The 15,942-nt window shown below is 56.6% G+C and overlaps 1 protein-coding gene across 1 annotated transcript; it reads right to left on the bottom strand.

Annotated features, from left to right (window-relative positions):
- Positions 1-5,639: 5,639 nt before the first annotated feature.
- On the bottom strand, positions 5,640-13,183 carry CPLANE2 (ciliogenesis and planar polarity effector complex subunit 2). Its single transcript, XM_028108552.2, has 6 exons — positions 13,105-13,183; positions 12,539-12,688; positions 11,374-11,526; positions 10,719-10,843; positions 10,337-10,473; positions 5,640-10,112 (listed from the first exon to the last, which is right to left on the bottom strand). The coding sequence occupies exons 2-6, from the start codon at positions 12,648-12,650 to the stop codon at positions 9,809-9,811; spliced, it is 831 nt and encodes a 276-aa protein (XP_027964353.1). The 5' UTR covers positions 12,651-12,688; positions 13,105-13,183; the 3' UTR covers positions 5,640-9,808.
- Between the last annotated feature and the right edge of the window lie 2,759 nt (positions 13,184-15,942).

Raw genomic sequence — 15,942 nt, 5'->3', positions numbered from 1 at the left:
CATAACGACCCTATGAAGTAGATCCTATTCTATAGCATACCGCCCGTTTACAGCTGGTCGGCGGCAGCGCTTGAACTTGAACCCAAGTCTGTCCGACACACACAAATAGCTGAGCCTACCTCGAAGGCGACGATGAAGCCCAGACGCACGGCCAGCAGCTTCCAGTAGAAGAGGGTGAGGTTCCCCTGTGGGTCGAGAAAGGCCGCGGGGTCCGGCGAGTCTCTCCCGCCGCCCTCCCGGCCCTGGTGCCTGGCCCCGCCCCTTCAGCGGTTCCCCCCACCCCCACCCCCACCCCCACCCCCCCACCCCAGCTCTGCCCAGCGGTCCGCCGCGCAGACTCAGCTTCCTGTCCTCTCAGTTGGGCCCCGCCCCACCCCTCCCACGGGCTCACTGCTCCGCCTCCAGATTCAGCACCCCGCCCCCCCCAGCCAGGCCCCGCGCGTCCCCAGGCTCAGCGGTACACCTCTCCCAGACAGGCCCAGACCCCCCTCCTTGAGGCTCCCACTTGCAGGGCGTGAGGTCCTCCTGGGCAAGGTAGGCTGGAGGTGCGGGCGCAGTTCTGCAGTTGACAAAGCTGCACAGTAGGCTGTGTGTTCCCACTGGTACAGGAGACAGGAGACGCATTAGGTCCGAGGTGAAGGCAAGGAGGAAAGCCTGCAGGGCCAGAGGGACTCCAAGGCCCAGTCTCCCAACTACCCCGACCTGGGTCCAAACCCATTACCGTGGGCAGGATGAGCCTGCGCCCAGAATCCTAGAACCCTACCTCTTATTTCCCTACCTCTGATCCTGGAATTCCGCCTCCATTTCCCTATTCCTAAGCCACCTTTCCCGGTCTCTGATCTCTATTTCTGCCTCTGACCCTGTATGCCCCTCCTTTGCCCCATGCTCACATTCACAATGACCAGAAGGTGGGCCATGGCCTCAAGCAGAGGCAGCCAGATTCCAATGCCCTGTGCCCGCTCAGCCACTGGCCTCCAATCCTCGTACAGGAACTTGTGGGTCCAGTCGGATCTCCATCCAGTTGTTGTTGAGCAAAGCAAGCAGGGGTGCCAGAGCAAGGGCCCAAAGTCCCCTCACCATGATGAGGATGGCTGCAGAGCTGGTGAGTAGGTGAGGAAGGCAATGTGGGAAGTAGGACTCCTTCAAGCCTGTCACTGGGATCTGGGCCATCTGTGGGCCCAGAGTGGCCAACGCTGGACGTGCACACTCCTGTTCAAAGAGGCAACAGATGTACCTCCTGGGGCCCAAGAGGCTGGGTGTCACAACCCTGGGGTTGGGGGAGCCCCCCATCTTTTTCTGCCTGCGCAGGGAGCTCTGGAAATACAGCAATGAGGTCCACATGATTTTTGTTTCTGCAGGGCCTTTTCCCCCAAGGTCCTGGCTAAAAGCCTGTGGATGGATGTATGCATGCATAGGTAGGAAGGTAAACAGAAATGTAAACAACAAGTGGATGCACTTCTGGGAGAGGGCTGGACAGGCTGACGGATGGGCGGGCAGTAGATGGACAGATGGGTGGGTAAACCGGACAGGCGAACAATTGGCAAATCTCGATAAGTGGGTGAGTAAAAGGGCAGATGGGTGGATAGATGGATGGATGGCTAGGTGGTTGGATGACAGACATGAGGATGGATGAATAAATAATGGATAATGGGTAATGTATTAGTTCATTCAATAACTGTTAACTGACTGGGGCACCTAGGTGGCTCAGATGGTTGAGTGTCCAACTCTTGGTTTTGGCTCGGGTCATGATCTTGGGGTCATGAGATCGAGCCCCATGTCAGGCTCTACACTCAGCGCAGAGTCTGCTTGAGATTCTCTCTCTTTGTCTGCCCCTCCCCCCTCTCTAAAACAAATCTTTAAAAAAATAACTGTTCACTGACTCCATACTATTCTGCAGTAGATACTGGATATGATGGGGTGAACAACCTGGACAAGGCCCGGTTCCTGATGGAATCACCATCTAGTTGGGGAGACAGACGTCAAATGAATAAGCACAAATATGTTACTCTGAACAAGTCTGATGAAGGAAATGATGCTAAGTAAGGAGAGAGTGGAGGATCAGTCTGTGCAAAGGCAGGGCCATTCTTTAGGGCACATGAGTTGTACACCGCACTATTCTAGAGGGCACCATTCACATTGACTTTGCTACCTCAATGTTCCCTTTCTGCTTTCTCGGTCCTCCCACATCTATTTAACCTTGTGCATCCCATATGGCATAATACAACCCCCTGGAAGGCTTTAAGGAGGGCAATGCATGATGTAATTTGTGTTTTCAAAAGATCATCCTGGCAGCTGAAAATGAATTAAGTAGGGCAAATGTGGGAGTAGGGAGACCTTGGGAAGGCTACAGCAGCGGTCCAGGTGAAGCAATATGGCTTGGACTGGGGTTGGGGGTGGGGGAGGAGCAGTGGTGGAGATGGAGACAAGCAAACAGAATCAGGTCAATGATTAGGTGTTTGGATAGGCTGGTGGGTGGCTGGATGGATGGGTGAATAGAATGCTTCTCCCCTTCCTCCCTGTTCCAGTTTCTCTTTGAGACCCTAAATGTGCCCAGTGTTTAATCTCACCAAACCTTGTATCGTTCTGATATCAGGGGAGGGTGGAAAAGTAACCCAGGAGGTGTGGGGAGGAGCCAGATCTGGATCTCGGAATGATGGACTCCAGTCTGGGCTCTTCCCAGCATGCCTTGTGGTCTCTGAGAACTCTGGGAAATGGAGTTCTGGACCTGGCGGGGTGAGCTGGGCATCACCTCCTCTTCCTGGAAGCCACTGAGGTCCTAGTGGTGAGCGAAGGGGATGCTCCTGCACTTCCAGTGCTCCACGAAGGCCGTAGCTCAGAAGGACATGAAGATGCTGAAGAACACAGTTGCCAGTCAGAGAAGTAGCCCTACTGCAAGGGAGGGAGAGAGGACATACTGCAGGGCCAGCACTGCTTTCCCTGCAGGCAGGCCCAGATGTCTCAAACACCTACCCATTCCCTTGCTCTTGTCCCTGGCTCACCTTGCCATGGGCCAGATCTTGGAAATATTCCACGTGGCACAGGTGTTGCAGAGTGGGCACATGAGGAAGGCACCTCACGGCCCAGATCTCTTCCCTGGGAGCAAAAGGTGCCCATCGTGGGAGGGGCTGTTCCCAAGCAGCCAGCTGATCCGGCCCACCCAGCCCATCCCCCTACCCCTGGCTCCAGCCACTCATGGTGTGTTGGTGCCCATGGCCATAAGGCCAGAGATAAAGACCGGGGTGCCCACAAGGGCGGCAGACAGGCTAGCAGCCAGGCTGTGCAAAAGCCTGAAGAGGTGACTAAGTCTGCGAGCCACCAACTCTGCACTTGACCCCAGCTCCCGCTCCCCACCCCCCGGTGCCCGACTCACCTAGCCAAAGTAGATGGCCACCTTCTCCCCAAAGTACTCTCATACGAGGTACAGGGGTTGGTGCTTGTGCTAGCATCGCCAGAGGCCCAGTATGAGCACAGCAGTTGGCGAGGGGTCTGCACCAGGCGCCTGATACCTGGGCAGTTCGTAGGGGCCCTAGGCACACGAAAGGAGGGAGGGCTGTATTCCCTTCTGATCCCCCAGCGGTGGAAGAGAGCTGAGCTTGTGTCTTTTCCACTTCATGCAGTGGGAAGGCTGTAGTGTAGACTCCCTCGGCCAGCAAACAGGCAATGGCCATATCTGTGCGTTTCTGCTCCCTATAGACAGCCAAGAGAGAATCCTACATCAGCCCCCTCCCCTTAAGGTCCCAGCTCCACCCTCCCCAGGAAGTTGTCTCTGTGTGTGTCTCCCTTGTCTCTGTGTGTTGGAGAAGTACGAGTCATGGGACTCACTGCCTAGCAATCGGTGAGCAGAGCAGGGGTCAGAAGCCCCCTGCCCAGTGCGAGACCTAACACAATGGGATTGCAGGGTCTAGTCTCTAGGCTGGAGACAGAGGGTGGAGACGTGCCAGTTGCTAAGCCCGAGAGCCCATCTACCCACAAAGCTCAGCCTGGGCTGGTGTGTTCCAGCCAGAGGAGCCTCTGAGGGGGATTGAAGAGGTGGGACTCAGGCACCGGGAGCCTCTAGGACACAGACTGGCTAAGACCTAAAGTGAGCGAGGCGACAGTTGCCTCCCTGCGGAACCTAGGGGCAAAGCGCCCCGCCCCTCCGCGGAAGGCTCCGCCCCGCCTCACGGGGCTGGCGGGGAGCTGCGGGCTGGGAGCGCGTGGAAGTCCAGCGGCTGCGGGGCCACGTGTTGCTGCAGAGAGTTGCACAGGCGCAGGCGCCGCAGCGGCTCCCCCGAGCGGTCCGAGGCCAGGTTGGAGGGTCACCCGCACCAGGCGACACTCCGCACCCGGGCAGACCCCTCCCGGGCCCACGACTCGGTCTCAGTTCCTCCGCGTGAAACCAAAGCAGCGCCCCAGGGCGCGCTCAGCTTGGCGAAGGGCACGGTCCCGGCGCGGCGCTGGGAGGGACCGCGCTCCTGGGGGCCAGGGTCTCCCGGTGGGCCAGAGCCCGGAGCCCCTCCCCTTGCGACCCCGGCAGGGGGTGACAGATCCCGTTCTGAGCGAGGGTCCTTTCGGCCTTCAAAAGGGCTTTGACGCGCGTTTTCTCGTTTGAGATTCAAACGAGGAGGGAACTAGCCACCCCCATTTTATAAACGTGGAAGGACGCAGAGTGGGCCGGCGTCCTAGAGCGGTGGCTGCTCTTCCCCAAGTATTGGGCGCCTGCAGTGTGCCAGGCCCTGGGCTGAGCGCTGTACACACCTCACCTACTTAAGCATCACAGCTCCTCTGGGGGACTGACACGACGGTAAAGCCCATTTTTACAGATGAGGTGGTGCAGTCGCTTGCGCAGGTCACAGAGCTTGTTAGGGGAGCCCGCGCTCAGCCTCGGGTACTGAGCCGGCGCAGCCCGTCTCCACCGCGCGCGGGGTCCGCTGGAACTCACACTGCGAGCACCGCCGCGGGGGGCGGAGGAGGGCACAGCGGCTCATCGGGCAAGAGCACGAAGACTGCCCCACCGCGGGGGCGGGCCCGGGGTGGGGGGAGGTGGACAGAATGGGTCTGCCTCACTCCCCTCCTGGGCGGGAGGCAGGGGACTGGGTTTATCAGTCCCAATGAAGCCAGAATTAAAGGAAACTGGGCTGCAGCAAGAGGGATTGGGTTTAGTTCTAAGGAGGAACTGCCCACTGCCCGTTGCAAGCAATGGACCAGAGATGCCACGGGATTGCTCGCGGAGGGAGAGAGGATTCAGGAGAGGGACTGTCGGTTGGCTACACTGGCCTCGGGTGAAGTGGGGCAAGAGTCCTGTCTGGCCCAAGTCTCACCGAGTTCGGTTTCCCCGCCGCGGAAAAGGTTGCCCCTGGATTCTGAGGCACAAATGCTGACGCGGGACGCGCAGAGATGGTCGTCGTCCATGTCCTCGTTGCCATCGCCGTCCTGGGCTCAACAGGACCGGAGTGAAGGGGCGCGGAGCCCCGCGCAGGCGCAGGGGCGGGTGCCGGGAGTTTGCCCAGTCTCCGTCGCCCCCGGCTGGGCTGCCCCGCCCCCGGCTGAAGGGGCCGTGCAGCAGCCCCGAGTGCCGACCCGACCCGCACCGTCTCCCTCCTCTCCAGCCGCGCTCAGCCCAAGAGCGGCCACCACTACCGTAAGAACAACGGGGAAGATAATAGCCAACATTTATTGTGCCCTTGCCTTGGTGCCCGGTGCTGCGCTGAACATTTTACACACATTTACTTACAACTTCAAGAAGCGGGGGCTGTTTTCTTCATTTTACAGACGAACACACAGGAATTAAAGTGAATGGTCCGAGGTCCTAGTTCGCCTTCACCTTCCTTCTGGACGCCCTCCCCAACCCCAGCCTCAATCAGTCATCTTTGCTCCCAGGATCCACCCCTACTTTCTAGAATAGAGTTGAACACCAGCTTCCCCCACCCCCACTGCCCCAGCCTCTGGGTCTGAGGTCACAGGGAGGGGAGAACCTCCACCCCCCCCCACACCCTTCACTCCCCACCCCCAGCTTGGCCCTCTCGGAATTTGGCTCCACACATCTCCAACTTGTACCGGGCCCCTGAGCCTCCTGCCTCCATCTGGGCACTTCCCCCTCCCCCCAAGCCTGTGCCTGGCACATGGGGATTACAACTGGCACCGGGCTGCCCAGGGAGTAAGGCGATCCACCGCAAGACAGGAAAACCCCGCCCCCACCCCCACCCTGGACTCGGCCTGGGCCCTGGGAGCCCACCCAGCAGCCTTTGCAGGTGGGTTCCTGCATCCCCTTCCTTATCCTGGGGCCAGGTTCCTTGCCAGGGGTCCTCCCAGTTGCCCAGGTGCCCAGCCAGATTTGGCTGGCAGAGGGAAGAACTTGCCACGGACCAGCTCAGTGTGGCCTGGGAAGGGAGCCGGGAGAAGAAAAAGGGAAGGAAAGGGAGGAAGGAGGTGCCAGCACTGTATTCCCTTCCTACGGGCAGCCCCCAGGCTTCACAGCTGGAAAAGCTGGGAGGACCAAGAGAGGAGGGCCTGTGAGGGGCTGGACCCCAAGACAGCATTAGGGGATGGGGGAGGGGTTGAAGGGAGGGGAGTGCCTAGGGCCGAGAGCATCTGAGCTGCTTGGAGCTGCTTGGTGGCTCTGCAACCTTGGGCAAATGCCTGTCCCTCTCTGGACCTCAGCTTCTCGAACTCTGTTCAGGCTGCTATAACAAAATACCACAGACTGAGTGGCTTATAAACAACAGAAATTGGGTGCCTGGGTGGCTCAGTTGGTTAAGCGACTGTCTTCGGCTCAGGTCATGATCCTGGAGTCCCGGGATCGAGTCCCACGTTGGGCTCCCTGCTCAGTGGGGAGTCTGCTTCTCCCTCTGACCCTCCTCCCTCTCATGCTCTCTGTCTCTCATTCTCTCTCTCGCAAATAAATAAAATCTTAACAACAACGACAACAACAACAGAAATTTGTTTCTCACAGCTCCGAAGGCAGGAAGTCCAAGATCAAGGCACCAGCAGGGTCCTTGAGAACCCTCTTCCTGGTTTGGAGACTGCACTTTCTGTGTCTTCACTGGGTAGAAGGGGCTACAGAGCTCTGTGGGGTCTCTTTCATAAGAGCACTGATTCCATGCATGAGGCTCTGCCCTCAAGAGCTAATCACCTCCCAAAGGCTCCTAATACCATCGCACTAGGGATTCAGATTTCAAATTATAAATTTGGGAGGGACACAGTCAGTCTATGGCACTCCCCATCTGTAGGGAAGGGGGTTAGGACTCCTTGAGAGCCTGTTTGGGGTAAGGAAAGGGGCGGGCTGCGGGCTGGTAAGTCCTGACTGGGAAGATCAGCAGCAGGGCTGGACCACAGCAAGCCCACCCCCACCCTCACCTCAGGAGATGGTCCCTCCTCCTACAGCCTTCCCTCCAGAGCCCCAAAGTTCAGTGGCTCCAGGGCCCTGAGCAGGAAGCATGGCTACCCTTTTCCCAAAGGTCCAAGTCGAGGCCCGCCCCTGAACCAGTCTGGGGCATAGTCACTACTCCTTCCTTCCACAGAGCCTCAGGGCCCATGGAGGGGGTGGGGTGAGTGGAGAGGTATTTGCCTTTGAGCTGTTGTGATCTAAGGGTGGAATTTGGGGCACCAAAGCAGGGGGAAGGCAACTTCTTCATGGCCTTGTGACACTTCACTGAAGCGGCCTCTGTCCCCAAGCCCTGAGAGGGGAGTTTTATCTGGAGCCCAGACCCTCTCCCTGGACAATACACACAGGACCTGCTGCATAATCTGTGGTGTCCAGAGTTTCAAGATGGCAACAGCAGAGCATTAAACCAGGTGGGAAGGCCCCTCTGAGTGTGGGACCCTGTGGACTGCCCACGTGGCAGGCCCACGAAGCTGGCCTGAATCCACACATGTTGTCTACACATGCTTCTTATTCTCCATGTGACCCTGCCCAGAGCACACACTGTGGGCCCAGCCACCGGCTGTTACAATAATGGTTTGCGGTTCCTTCCTCCCTCGGGCTCCCAGTTCTGCACTACCATGGAGTAGTACACTGAAGTGGCACAGGGGCAGGGCTTGCAGGGGCTGAGAAAGTGGGGCTGGGATGGCAGGTGGTTGGGCTCCAAGTCCCAGGCCCACCACCCTCCCTATCTTGTCCTTACACAGGGAAACAGCAAAGGGAATTGTTCACCTCTTGGTTTGGGGTGAAGGAGGGTGACAGGGTGATTCTCTGATGGGAGCAGGGCTAACCAGGAGAAAACTGGCCTGCTGGTGTCCAAGAAGGATGCAGAAGCTTCCTTTCTGGGGGAGCTTCAAGCCCAGAGATAACTGGCTGGACATGGGGTAGGTGGTGCTCACAACACAAGTACTGGTAGCTGGGGCGGGGGGGCGGGGTCACATTCAGGTCCAGAGGCTACCTGGGGTCCCACTCCCAAGCTTTGCTGTTGCCTGCTGGGGTAAGGTCTACTGAAGCTAAGAACAGAGAACGGGCTGAACCCACTGCCCAGGAGCAGAGGAAGCCTACAGTGGGAAGGTCTCCGGCCCAGGAGTGGAAGCTAACCTACGAGCTGTACCACTGTGAGGCATGGGGTCCTGCCCAGGGACCTTCATTCTCTGGGGTATGGGATAAACTCAGGTCTCAGCTCTGAACCAGAGTTGGGGGTAAGAAGATGCTAAAATCAGTCCTTTAGGCCCTGGAAGGGGTGACGAACCTATGGGTAGTGCCCAGGGAGGCAGACATGGTAGACGCCGTGCAGGCAATCAGGGTGCCCAGGAGTGTGAGCCAGAGTGGGGAGGTACGAACCTCCTGTGTGTGCCAGTAGGAGTATGTAAATGTGTGGAGGAAAGTGTTTTAGAACAAGTGCTAGTATGTGATCATGCATGTTGGGTATGGGTGTACAGAGTTGCCGGTGCTGCCTTCTCAAGAGGGGGCTCCAAGGGTCAGGTGGCTTCTGGGGTCACACACCTGGGACCCCAGACCCTTCCAGCTAGCTCAGACTCAGGCCAGGCCTCAGCCCACCATTAGGGGGTGTCAGAACGCATAAAGGCCCTCTTCATCAGCACCCCCCCGCCCCCAGATTTTAGCCTGTCTGGTAGATGGGGCAGAAGTGAGACACAAGAATGGGCAAGTTCACTCTTGCTGGCTTTCCACAGGGCAGAGCTGCCCAACAGGGCAACTCACTCCCTGACCCCACCTGGTCCAGTCCCTGGCCCTCTGTATGAGCTTTCTGATTCCCCAAGTTGGCGGGGCCCCTGTCCTAAGCTTAGTCTGACACCTTCACGATGGAGAAAGGTACTGCAGAGAGAGGGCTCGCCTCAACACGATGGTGGACTACATTTCCCAGCATGCTCTGCAGCTCCATGTAACCATGTGACTATGTGTTGGCCAATGGAAGGTGGGCAGAGGCCAGGTCCTAGGAAACCTCCTAGGTAACCTTCCACTTGCACTCATTCCCAGTTGGCGGACTGGAGGCTGATGCCCCAGGGCAAACCTCAACTAATATAGGCTCTCGATTGAAGTCACTTGAGGTCTAGGGCCGGGCTGGGACACCCCCTCTTCCCACTCACCCTCTCTAGGTGCTGCAGAAACGGGGAGGACAGCAGGCAGTTAGGGGAGAAGCTTGAGTCCTGGGCCCCCGCCCCTATAGTTCCTCAGCTTCCAGAGCCTAGACCCCCAGGTCAGAGGGAGAAGGCCAGGGGGCACCCAGATGCCCTCAGACCACTGACCCACAGAGCCTTGCGTCCCCAACTCACTGCCATGAATTCTGCCAGGAAGGTGCTGCTGGGGCAGGAGGCTTCTCAGGACACCATCCTCCCGACAGCCCCTCTGGCCAGTCCTCAGGATGAGATCCATAGTCCTGCCTCAGCCTTAGGACATGGGTGCTGCCCTCTGCCTTGGGTCACCTGAGGGTTGGGAGTAGGGATCAGCAGGGGTGTTCTCAGAGGTGTTGGGGAGCAGGCCAGCTGCCACCTGGTCCTGGTACCACAGCTGTTCCGCCAGGCCATTGAGCACGTGGGCAATGTCGGCCAGCCCAGCCCGTCCATCTAGCGTGCGTCCATCTGCCAGCCGCCGGCCTGGCACACTCTTCACCCGCAGGAGGGGCAGTTTCCAGGCCTGCCGGAAGGCTGTGAGATCCCGCTCAGGCACATCTGTTTGCATGTACTGGTCAAATCTGGAGGAGGGTCAAGGAGCCTGGCTGGATGCCTCAGCTTACCGCCCCATCACACCTAGCCTTAGCCCTCCTCGATGGGCTGGTGGAGGGGAGGGCCCCTGCTGCCTTGAAGATAAAGTCCATGGGACTAGACCCCCACAGCTGGGCAGAGGCAGGGTCCCCGGTCCCCTTGCTTCATGCCTTGCCAAGTGTGGCCTCTGCCCCAGGGGCCACCCAAAGGATACTTGGAGCCGATGACCATCCTGACAATACCAGGGGCCTCGCCGGCTACTCGGGCCAGCTGTCCAGGGAGGTCTTCAAAGGAGGCACGGTCGGTGAAGGAGAAGAGGAATAGGAAAGCATCTGTTTTCTCCTTGCAAGTCTGGGGATGGAGAGGCTGATGTGAGACTTGTACCACAGGCCCTGAGAAGTCTCAGCTCACACCCTCCCTCCACAGGCCCAGTCCCCACTGCCAGCTCAGAGCTCTCCCACCTGGGGCAGCACCCTCAGCCCATGCCCACATCTGGCTCCTGCAGACAAGGCAGGCTGGGCTCAGACACTCGGACTCAGAAGTCCATCTCGCAACCAGCCACTCCCGGACCCTCCCAGGCCCACCTGCCTGCTCACCGGCAGCATGTGATCGAACTTTTTGAGTGCAGACTCCCCACAGTCCCAGAACTCAAAGCGGAACATGACAACACGGTCGCTGGCCTGCAGCTTGGCTGGCCAAAATACCACGGTGGTCTGGATGCCTGGGGAGGGTCAGCCATTCAGCATGGGGGAGGCACAGTGGAGAGGGTTAAGGGGACCAGGAAGGAATAGGAAGAAGACACGTCCTTGGTGGGTCACCAGCCTGACAGGGAAGGCATATTCGCTGACCTGGGAGAATTCTCAGTCTGATGGGAGAAACTGACCTGCCCTAGATGAGCCTCCAGTCTGCTGGGGAGATGCAGCCCTAGCCCTAGCCATGACAAAGCAGTTTCACTTGTACGTATAGGGGGACCCAAAGATACTGGATACTGGACACTGTTCCAACCTGCTGGCCAATCAGCATCCAGTGGAAGGAAACAAGAAAGGAAGAGTAGTACTCCCTGAGCACCTTTCTTGTGCCAGCTCCGTACTAGGTCTAGTACTTTGGGGTTGGTACTATTATCTGTGCTGAACGAAGGAAACAGATGTAGTCTCAGAGAAGTGAAGTGACTTTCCAAGGTTGCACAGTAAATGGTGGGACAAGGGCCAGTGTCTCCTCCACTGCAGGGAAGGCCTCCCCGGACGGACTCACCAGTGGTCTCATGGTGTGCCACGGGTACCTCCAGGCCAGCCAGCTTGGCCACCAGGGCTGTCTTGCCCACACCACTCTTGCCAGACACGAAGATCTTGTAGCTGGCTGTGTCAATGGCCACGGGTGGGGGCAGCACTGGTCGCTCCAGCAGCCCTGGGACAAGAAGGGAGCCAGGTGGGGTCAAGTGGTCAACCTGCACTTGCCCCATCAGACCCATCAACTCTAAGAGCTTTTCAGTGCCAGCCAGCCATGGTTCTCTATGCTCATTACAGAGGCCTGGACACAAGCAGGGTCTCTGGGTGAGCTCTGCTAAGAACACCTGTGCTCTGTGAGCTGCACCACGGCCTACTCCAAATAACATCGAATTACTTTTATTTAAAGTTTGATGCATGAGATTATTTTTACTGATACTTTATCACATGTTCTAGATTTCCCACATGTAAAGGCAAGGTTTTTCATAAGTCTTTCCTCATTGGAGAAATATCAGCAAAAATATTCTCAATTACTATAAATAAACTCAGTAGAATCAATATATCAAGATCTTTATGAATGCTTTTAACTAACTTGAAAAAAAATTTAATTATGATACATCCATAGGCTTAGGACCTTAAAGTCCTAAGTTGTGGGTTGCCCTCTCATTCTCTGGTCTTAAGCTTTCTGATGCTTTGTTTCTTCTGTCCAGAGCTGAGCCCCCACAGCAGATGCCAGGCCCCTCTGCTGACCTGCCAGTCCAACCTTGGGTGAGTTGGCTTCATCCTGGGAAACATGAATGTCTTGTCTTAGAGACAGCAGGATATAGAAGAGGCTTGCCTCTACTTACTAGGCTGGATCTTGGAGAAGTCCGTAAGGTGTACTGTTGAGGGTAATTGGGAGTCTGTTGTATAACGTGCCCAGCAGAGGGCCTGGCACCCAGTGAGAACTCAATCAACAGCCTCTCTGGTGACAGTGGTTCTTGGCAGGGTTTCCGCTGTTTCCATGTTCCTGGTCTGATGATGGAATTAACTCTAAGGTGATTCCGTGGCGGAGTCCCCAGGGATAGGGCTTCCAGGAGTCCCCAAGGCTGAGGAGTGCAGCAAAGCAGGCCCTCACTGCCCTACTTCTTTGCTTCCCCCCCCCCCCCCACCAGGGAACAAAAGGCGAACAGACTTGGGCGGCAGACACTTACCAAACACCCGTCTGCAGTTCTTGCGGAGGATGCAGGCCAGGTACTCCTTGCCCTCGGCGCTCTCGTGCCAGTCTGGAACAATCACCGAGCCCGGGGCAGGTGGTCTGGCCATGGCTGGGCGCCCCGACCGGGTAGGGAGATGGCAGAACGCTGAGTAGGGGATGGGAGAGGGTAACTGTCCCGAGCTGGACCTGTGATCCCTCTCAACCTGCTCTCTGACTCTCCCTTGGAGCCCCAGCTCCCTCCTTGGGGTGGGGGATCAGCTATGGCCCCCCAGCCTTATCTCCATTAGCGCTATTGGAGCCCGAGCTTCCTTTCAGTCCTGGAGAGTTCCACACTCCCCGTCTCCCTCTTATTACCCAGAAGCTGCAATCCCAGAGTCTCTTCTTCCCCATATTGTTCCCTGGGGAAATACTTATCCCACTATTGCCTCGTGGCGGGGGGGGGGGCGATTTACACAGCCCTCCCCTCCTTTGTCATCTCGGGGCGGGGGCGGGGGGGCTGTGTTACACAGCCCTGCTTTTCCTCTGCCTCGATCCCGACTCCCTGGGCCATCCAGCCCTCACCATCAGCAGGTCCTGTCGGCGAACGGGCCCGGGCGGAGCTGGTCCCTTTAAAAGCCCAGCCCGCTCGGACTGCTTCCGCCCTGCCGGCGTCCGGCTTCGGAGCCCCGCCCCACGCCCAGGCGCGCGTGCTTGAGGCGCATGTGCGGAGGCTGTTGTCAGGGAGACGTCGGGGGCGGGGCTGTCCCCTCAAGTTCGCCGCTACCACTGCGCAGCGACACCCCCTGGACGGGGCCTTCCCCATCACTCGGTTCGATCCCCCCAAGCTTTCCTCCAAAACCTGATCAAGTCCCTCGCCTCCAGGAGCCTTCTTTGCCTCTCAGTGCCTTAGTCTCCTTTCTATAAAGTGGAAGTAAAATTTACTTCCTAGGGTTTGTTGTTTTGTTTTTACAACAGCGCTCGGCCCATAGCAGTGCTCAGTAAATTATCGCTGCTGTTACTGTCACTCTATTAATTCTGCTCGGCAGGACATAAGAGATGAGTTAAACACCTCTGGCTTCACAAGTGGGGAAACAGCAGCTCAGAGCGGTTAAGGGACTCGCTCAAGGTTTTAAAAATGAGTCAAGAGGCCCACCGTATTGTACTGGCCAGTCATTCATTATTGATTGATTCATCCCATTCATTCAACAAATAATTACTGAGCACCTACTACGTGTTCCCCCCGTCCTACGCGCTGGCAATACAAAGACTACCCAGAAGTACTCCCCTCCTGGGGCTGACATTTCAGCACTGAGGCCTTGAGCCCCTCTCCACGGTTCCAACAATGGGCACCGGCCTGTCACTAGAAGGTGGGTGCTCAGTAAATCCCTGTTAGTGGGACAGGATGCAGGTGGGTCCTTCCTCAGAGGTTGTCTATTATGCTTGATTTTCACCAGTATCTCCTTCAGGGCCTTCATGTAGGACAAATCCTTGTTTTGTAAGGAATCTATAAGTTAACTTTTATTGAAGGCTAACTAAGTGCCAGACAGTGGAGGTTTTATAGAGGCGACCTCATTTAATTTCGTAAACAAGCCTGTGTAGGAAATATTATCCCTCTTGTCTTTTACAGAAGAGGGAACTCAGAGACATTGTGATTCTCAAAGGTCACATCACACAGATGGTCAGTGGGAAAGCTAGACTTGGAACCCAGGGTTTTTGGACTCTGAGCATCTATCCTGCCAGACTGAGTCTCATGTTTTTTACCCTCTGCCCCCAGCCACTAGGAGGGCTCTTCATAGTAATGCTGAAAGCAGCCAGAGGGCCATGAACCCACAAATCACTGCAGCCCATTATGTCCAAGAGAGTAGAGGGGATGCGGCTGTGTGAGACAGGGCACTTGCTCTCAACTTGCTTCCATGGCAGCCAGGCAGAAACACAACTGAATACCCATTCCTATGAGATTCTGCCCCTTGAAACCCTTGCCCACACTCCCAGGTTGCTCAGCTCCCTTTCCTGCAGTTCTTACCGCATCAGCCCAGAGTCAGGATTGGTCACACTGTGTGGAGCGCTCTCTCTCCGTGGCAGGGCTCAGATCTGACTTACAGGCTTCACATTTAGCCCTGCTCTGTCTTGGCTCTTGGAGGGCTCAGGGAGAGTGTGAGGAAACGAAGCAACTTGGCAGAATGAGTTTGCCGGTTCACCTGGAGGCCAGATGTGAAGGCCTCTTGGAGAGGGAGGCTGGTGATCAGAGTTAGTGGCCAGAGGTTTTAGGGGAATCAGCCTTCACTGCCCTCAGGAGCGCCTGAGGGGACGTTTCAGTGAGCATCAGGAGCCTGTTCAAAACATGGATTCTTGGGGTCCATTCTCCAGAGATTCTGCTTTAGGGGGCCAGATGGGTCTGTAAGCTTGCACATTTAACAAGAGCACTGGGCGGTTTAGAAAGTAGGTTCTGCATCAGCCTGCGGGGGCTGCCATAACAATACCACAGACTGGGTGGCTTAAACAACAGAAATCTATTTTCTCACAGTTCTGGCAGCTGGAAGTCCAAACTCAAGGTACCAGCAGGGTTGGTTTCTGGTGAGGCCTTTCTCCCTGGCTTGCAGGCAGCCGCTCTGTGCAAACACACACCCTTGGTGTGTCTTCCTCTTAAAAGGACACCAGTATTACTGGATCAGGGCCCCGCCCTGATTACCTCATTTAATCTTTACTACCCTCTTTAAGGCCTTATCTCCGAGTAAGTCACACTGGGGGTTAGGGCTTTAACACATGGATTTTGGTTGGTGGTGAAGAGGGAGACACACGATTCAGTCCATAGCAAGTCCACAGATCTCACGTAAACACTGCTGCTGGTGGCAGGAAGCCAGTCAAGGGTTAGAGCCTGGGAGTGAGGTGGTCAGAATTTCATTTCGGAAGGATTCTTGTGGACCATTTTGGTCTGGTGAGTTCCGCTTTCCTGTGCCCCCTCCGACCATTAAATTGAGTGTCCCCCTGAGCAAGATGCTTTTCCCCTTAAGGCCTAAGGTGAAGCAGGTGAACCATCTATCTAAAGGCCTTTCTGGTGTAAAACCTCCTGATTAATCCATTAATTTCTTCATGGTTTGGTCTCTCTCCATCCCCCAAGCTGATTGAGCATCTTCTGGACAAGGCCCTATAAGGCCTAGAGAGGATTTATCAAGGCAGGGAGGGACAATCACCTGCCTGAAGTAGATGGCCCAGGTGGGCAGACACACAGACCTGAGGATCTCGGGGCAGGGGTGAGTGGGACACCCAGGGAGTGTAAGTGGAGAAGGGACAATCGGATTTATGTTTCTCTTCTCTTCTCTGCCTGGACACTGCAGCTGTGTCCTGAAGCGTTTGCCAGCTTGCCTTCTGGAATGCCACAGAGGCACCCGAGTGGTCTTTAGGCAACATAAATCTGGCAAT

The sequence above is a fragment of the Eumetopias jubatus genome, unplaced genomic scaffold, assembly GCF_037043125.1.
Source record: "Eumetopias jubatus isolate StellerSeaLion01/CBP00866 unplaced genomic scaffold, mEumJub1_p1.0 scaffold_4, whole genome shotgun sequence".
NCBI lineage: Eukaryota > Metazoa > Chordata > Mammalia > Carnivora > Otariidae > Eumetopias > Eumetopias jubatus.
Note: the sequence above shows the minus strand (reverse complement) of the source record. Positions and strands in the feature narration are given on the sequence as shown.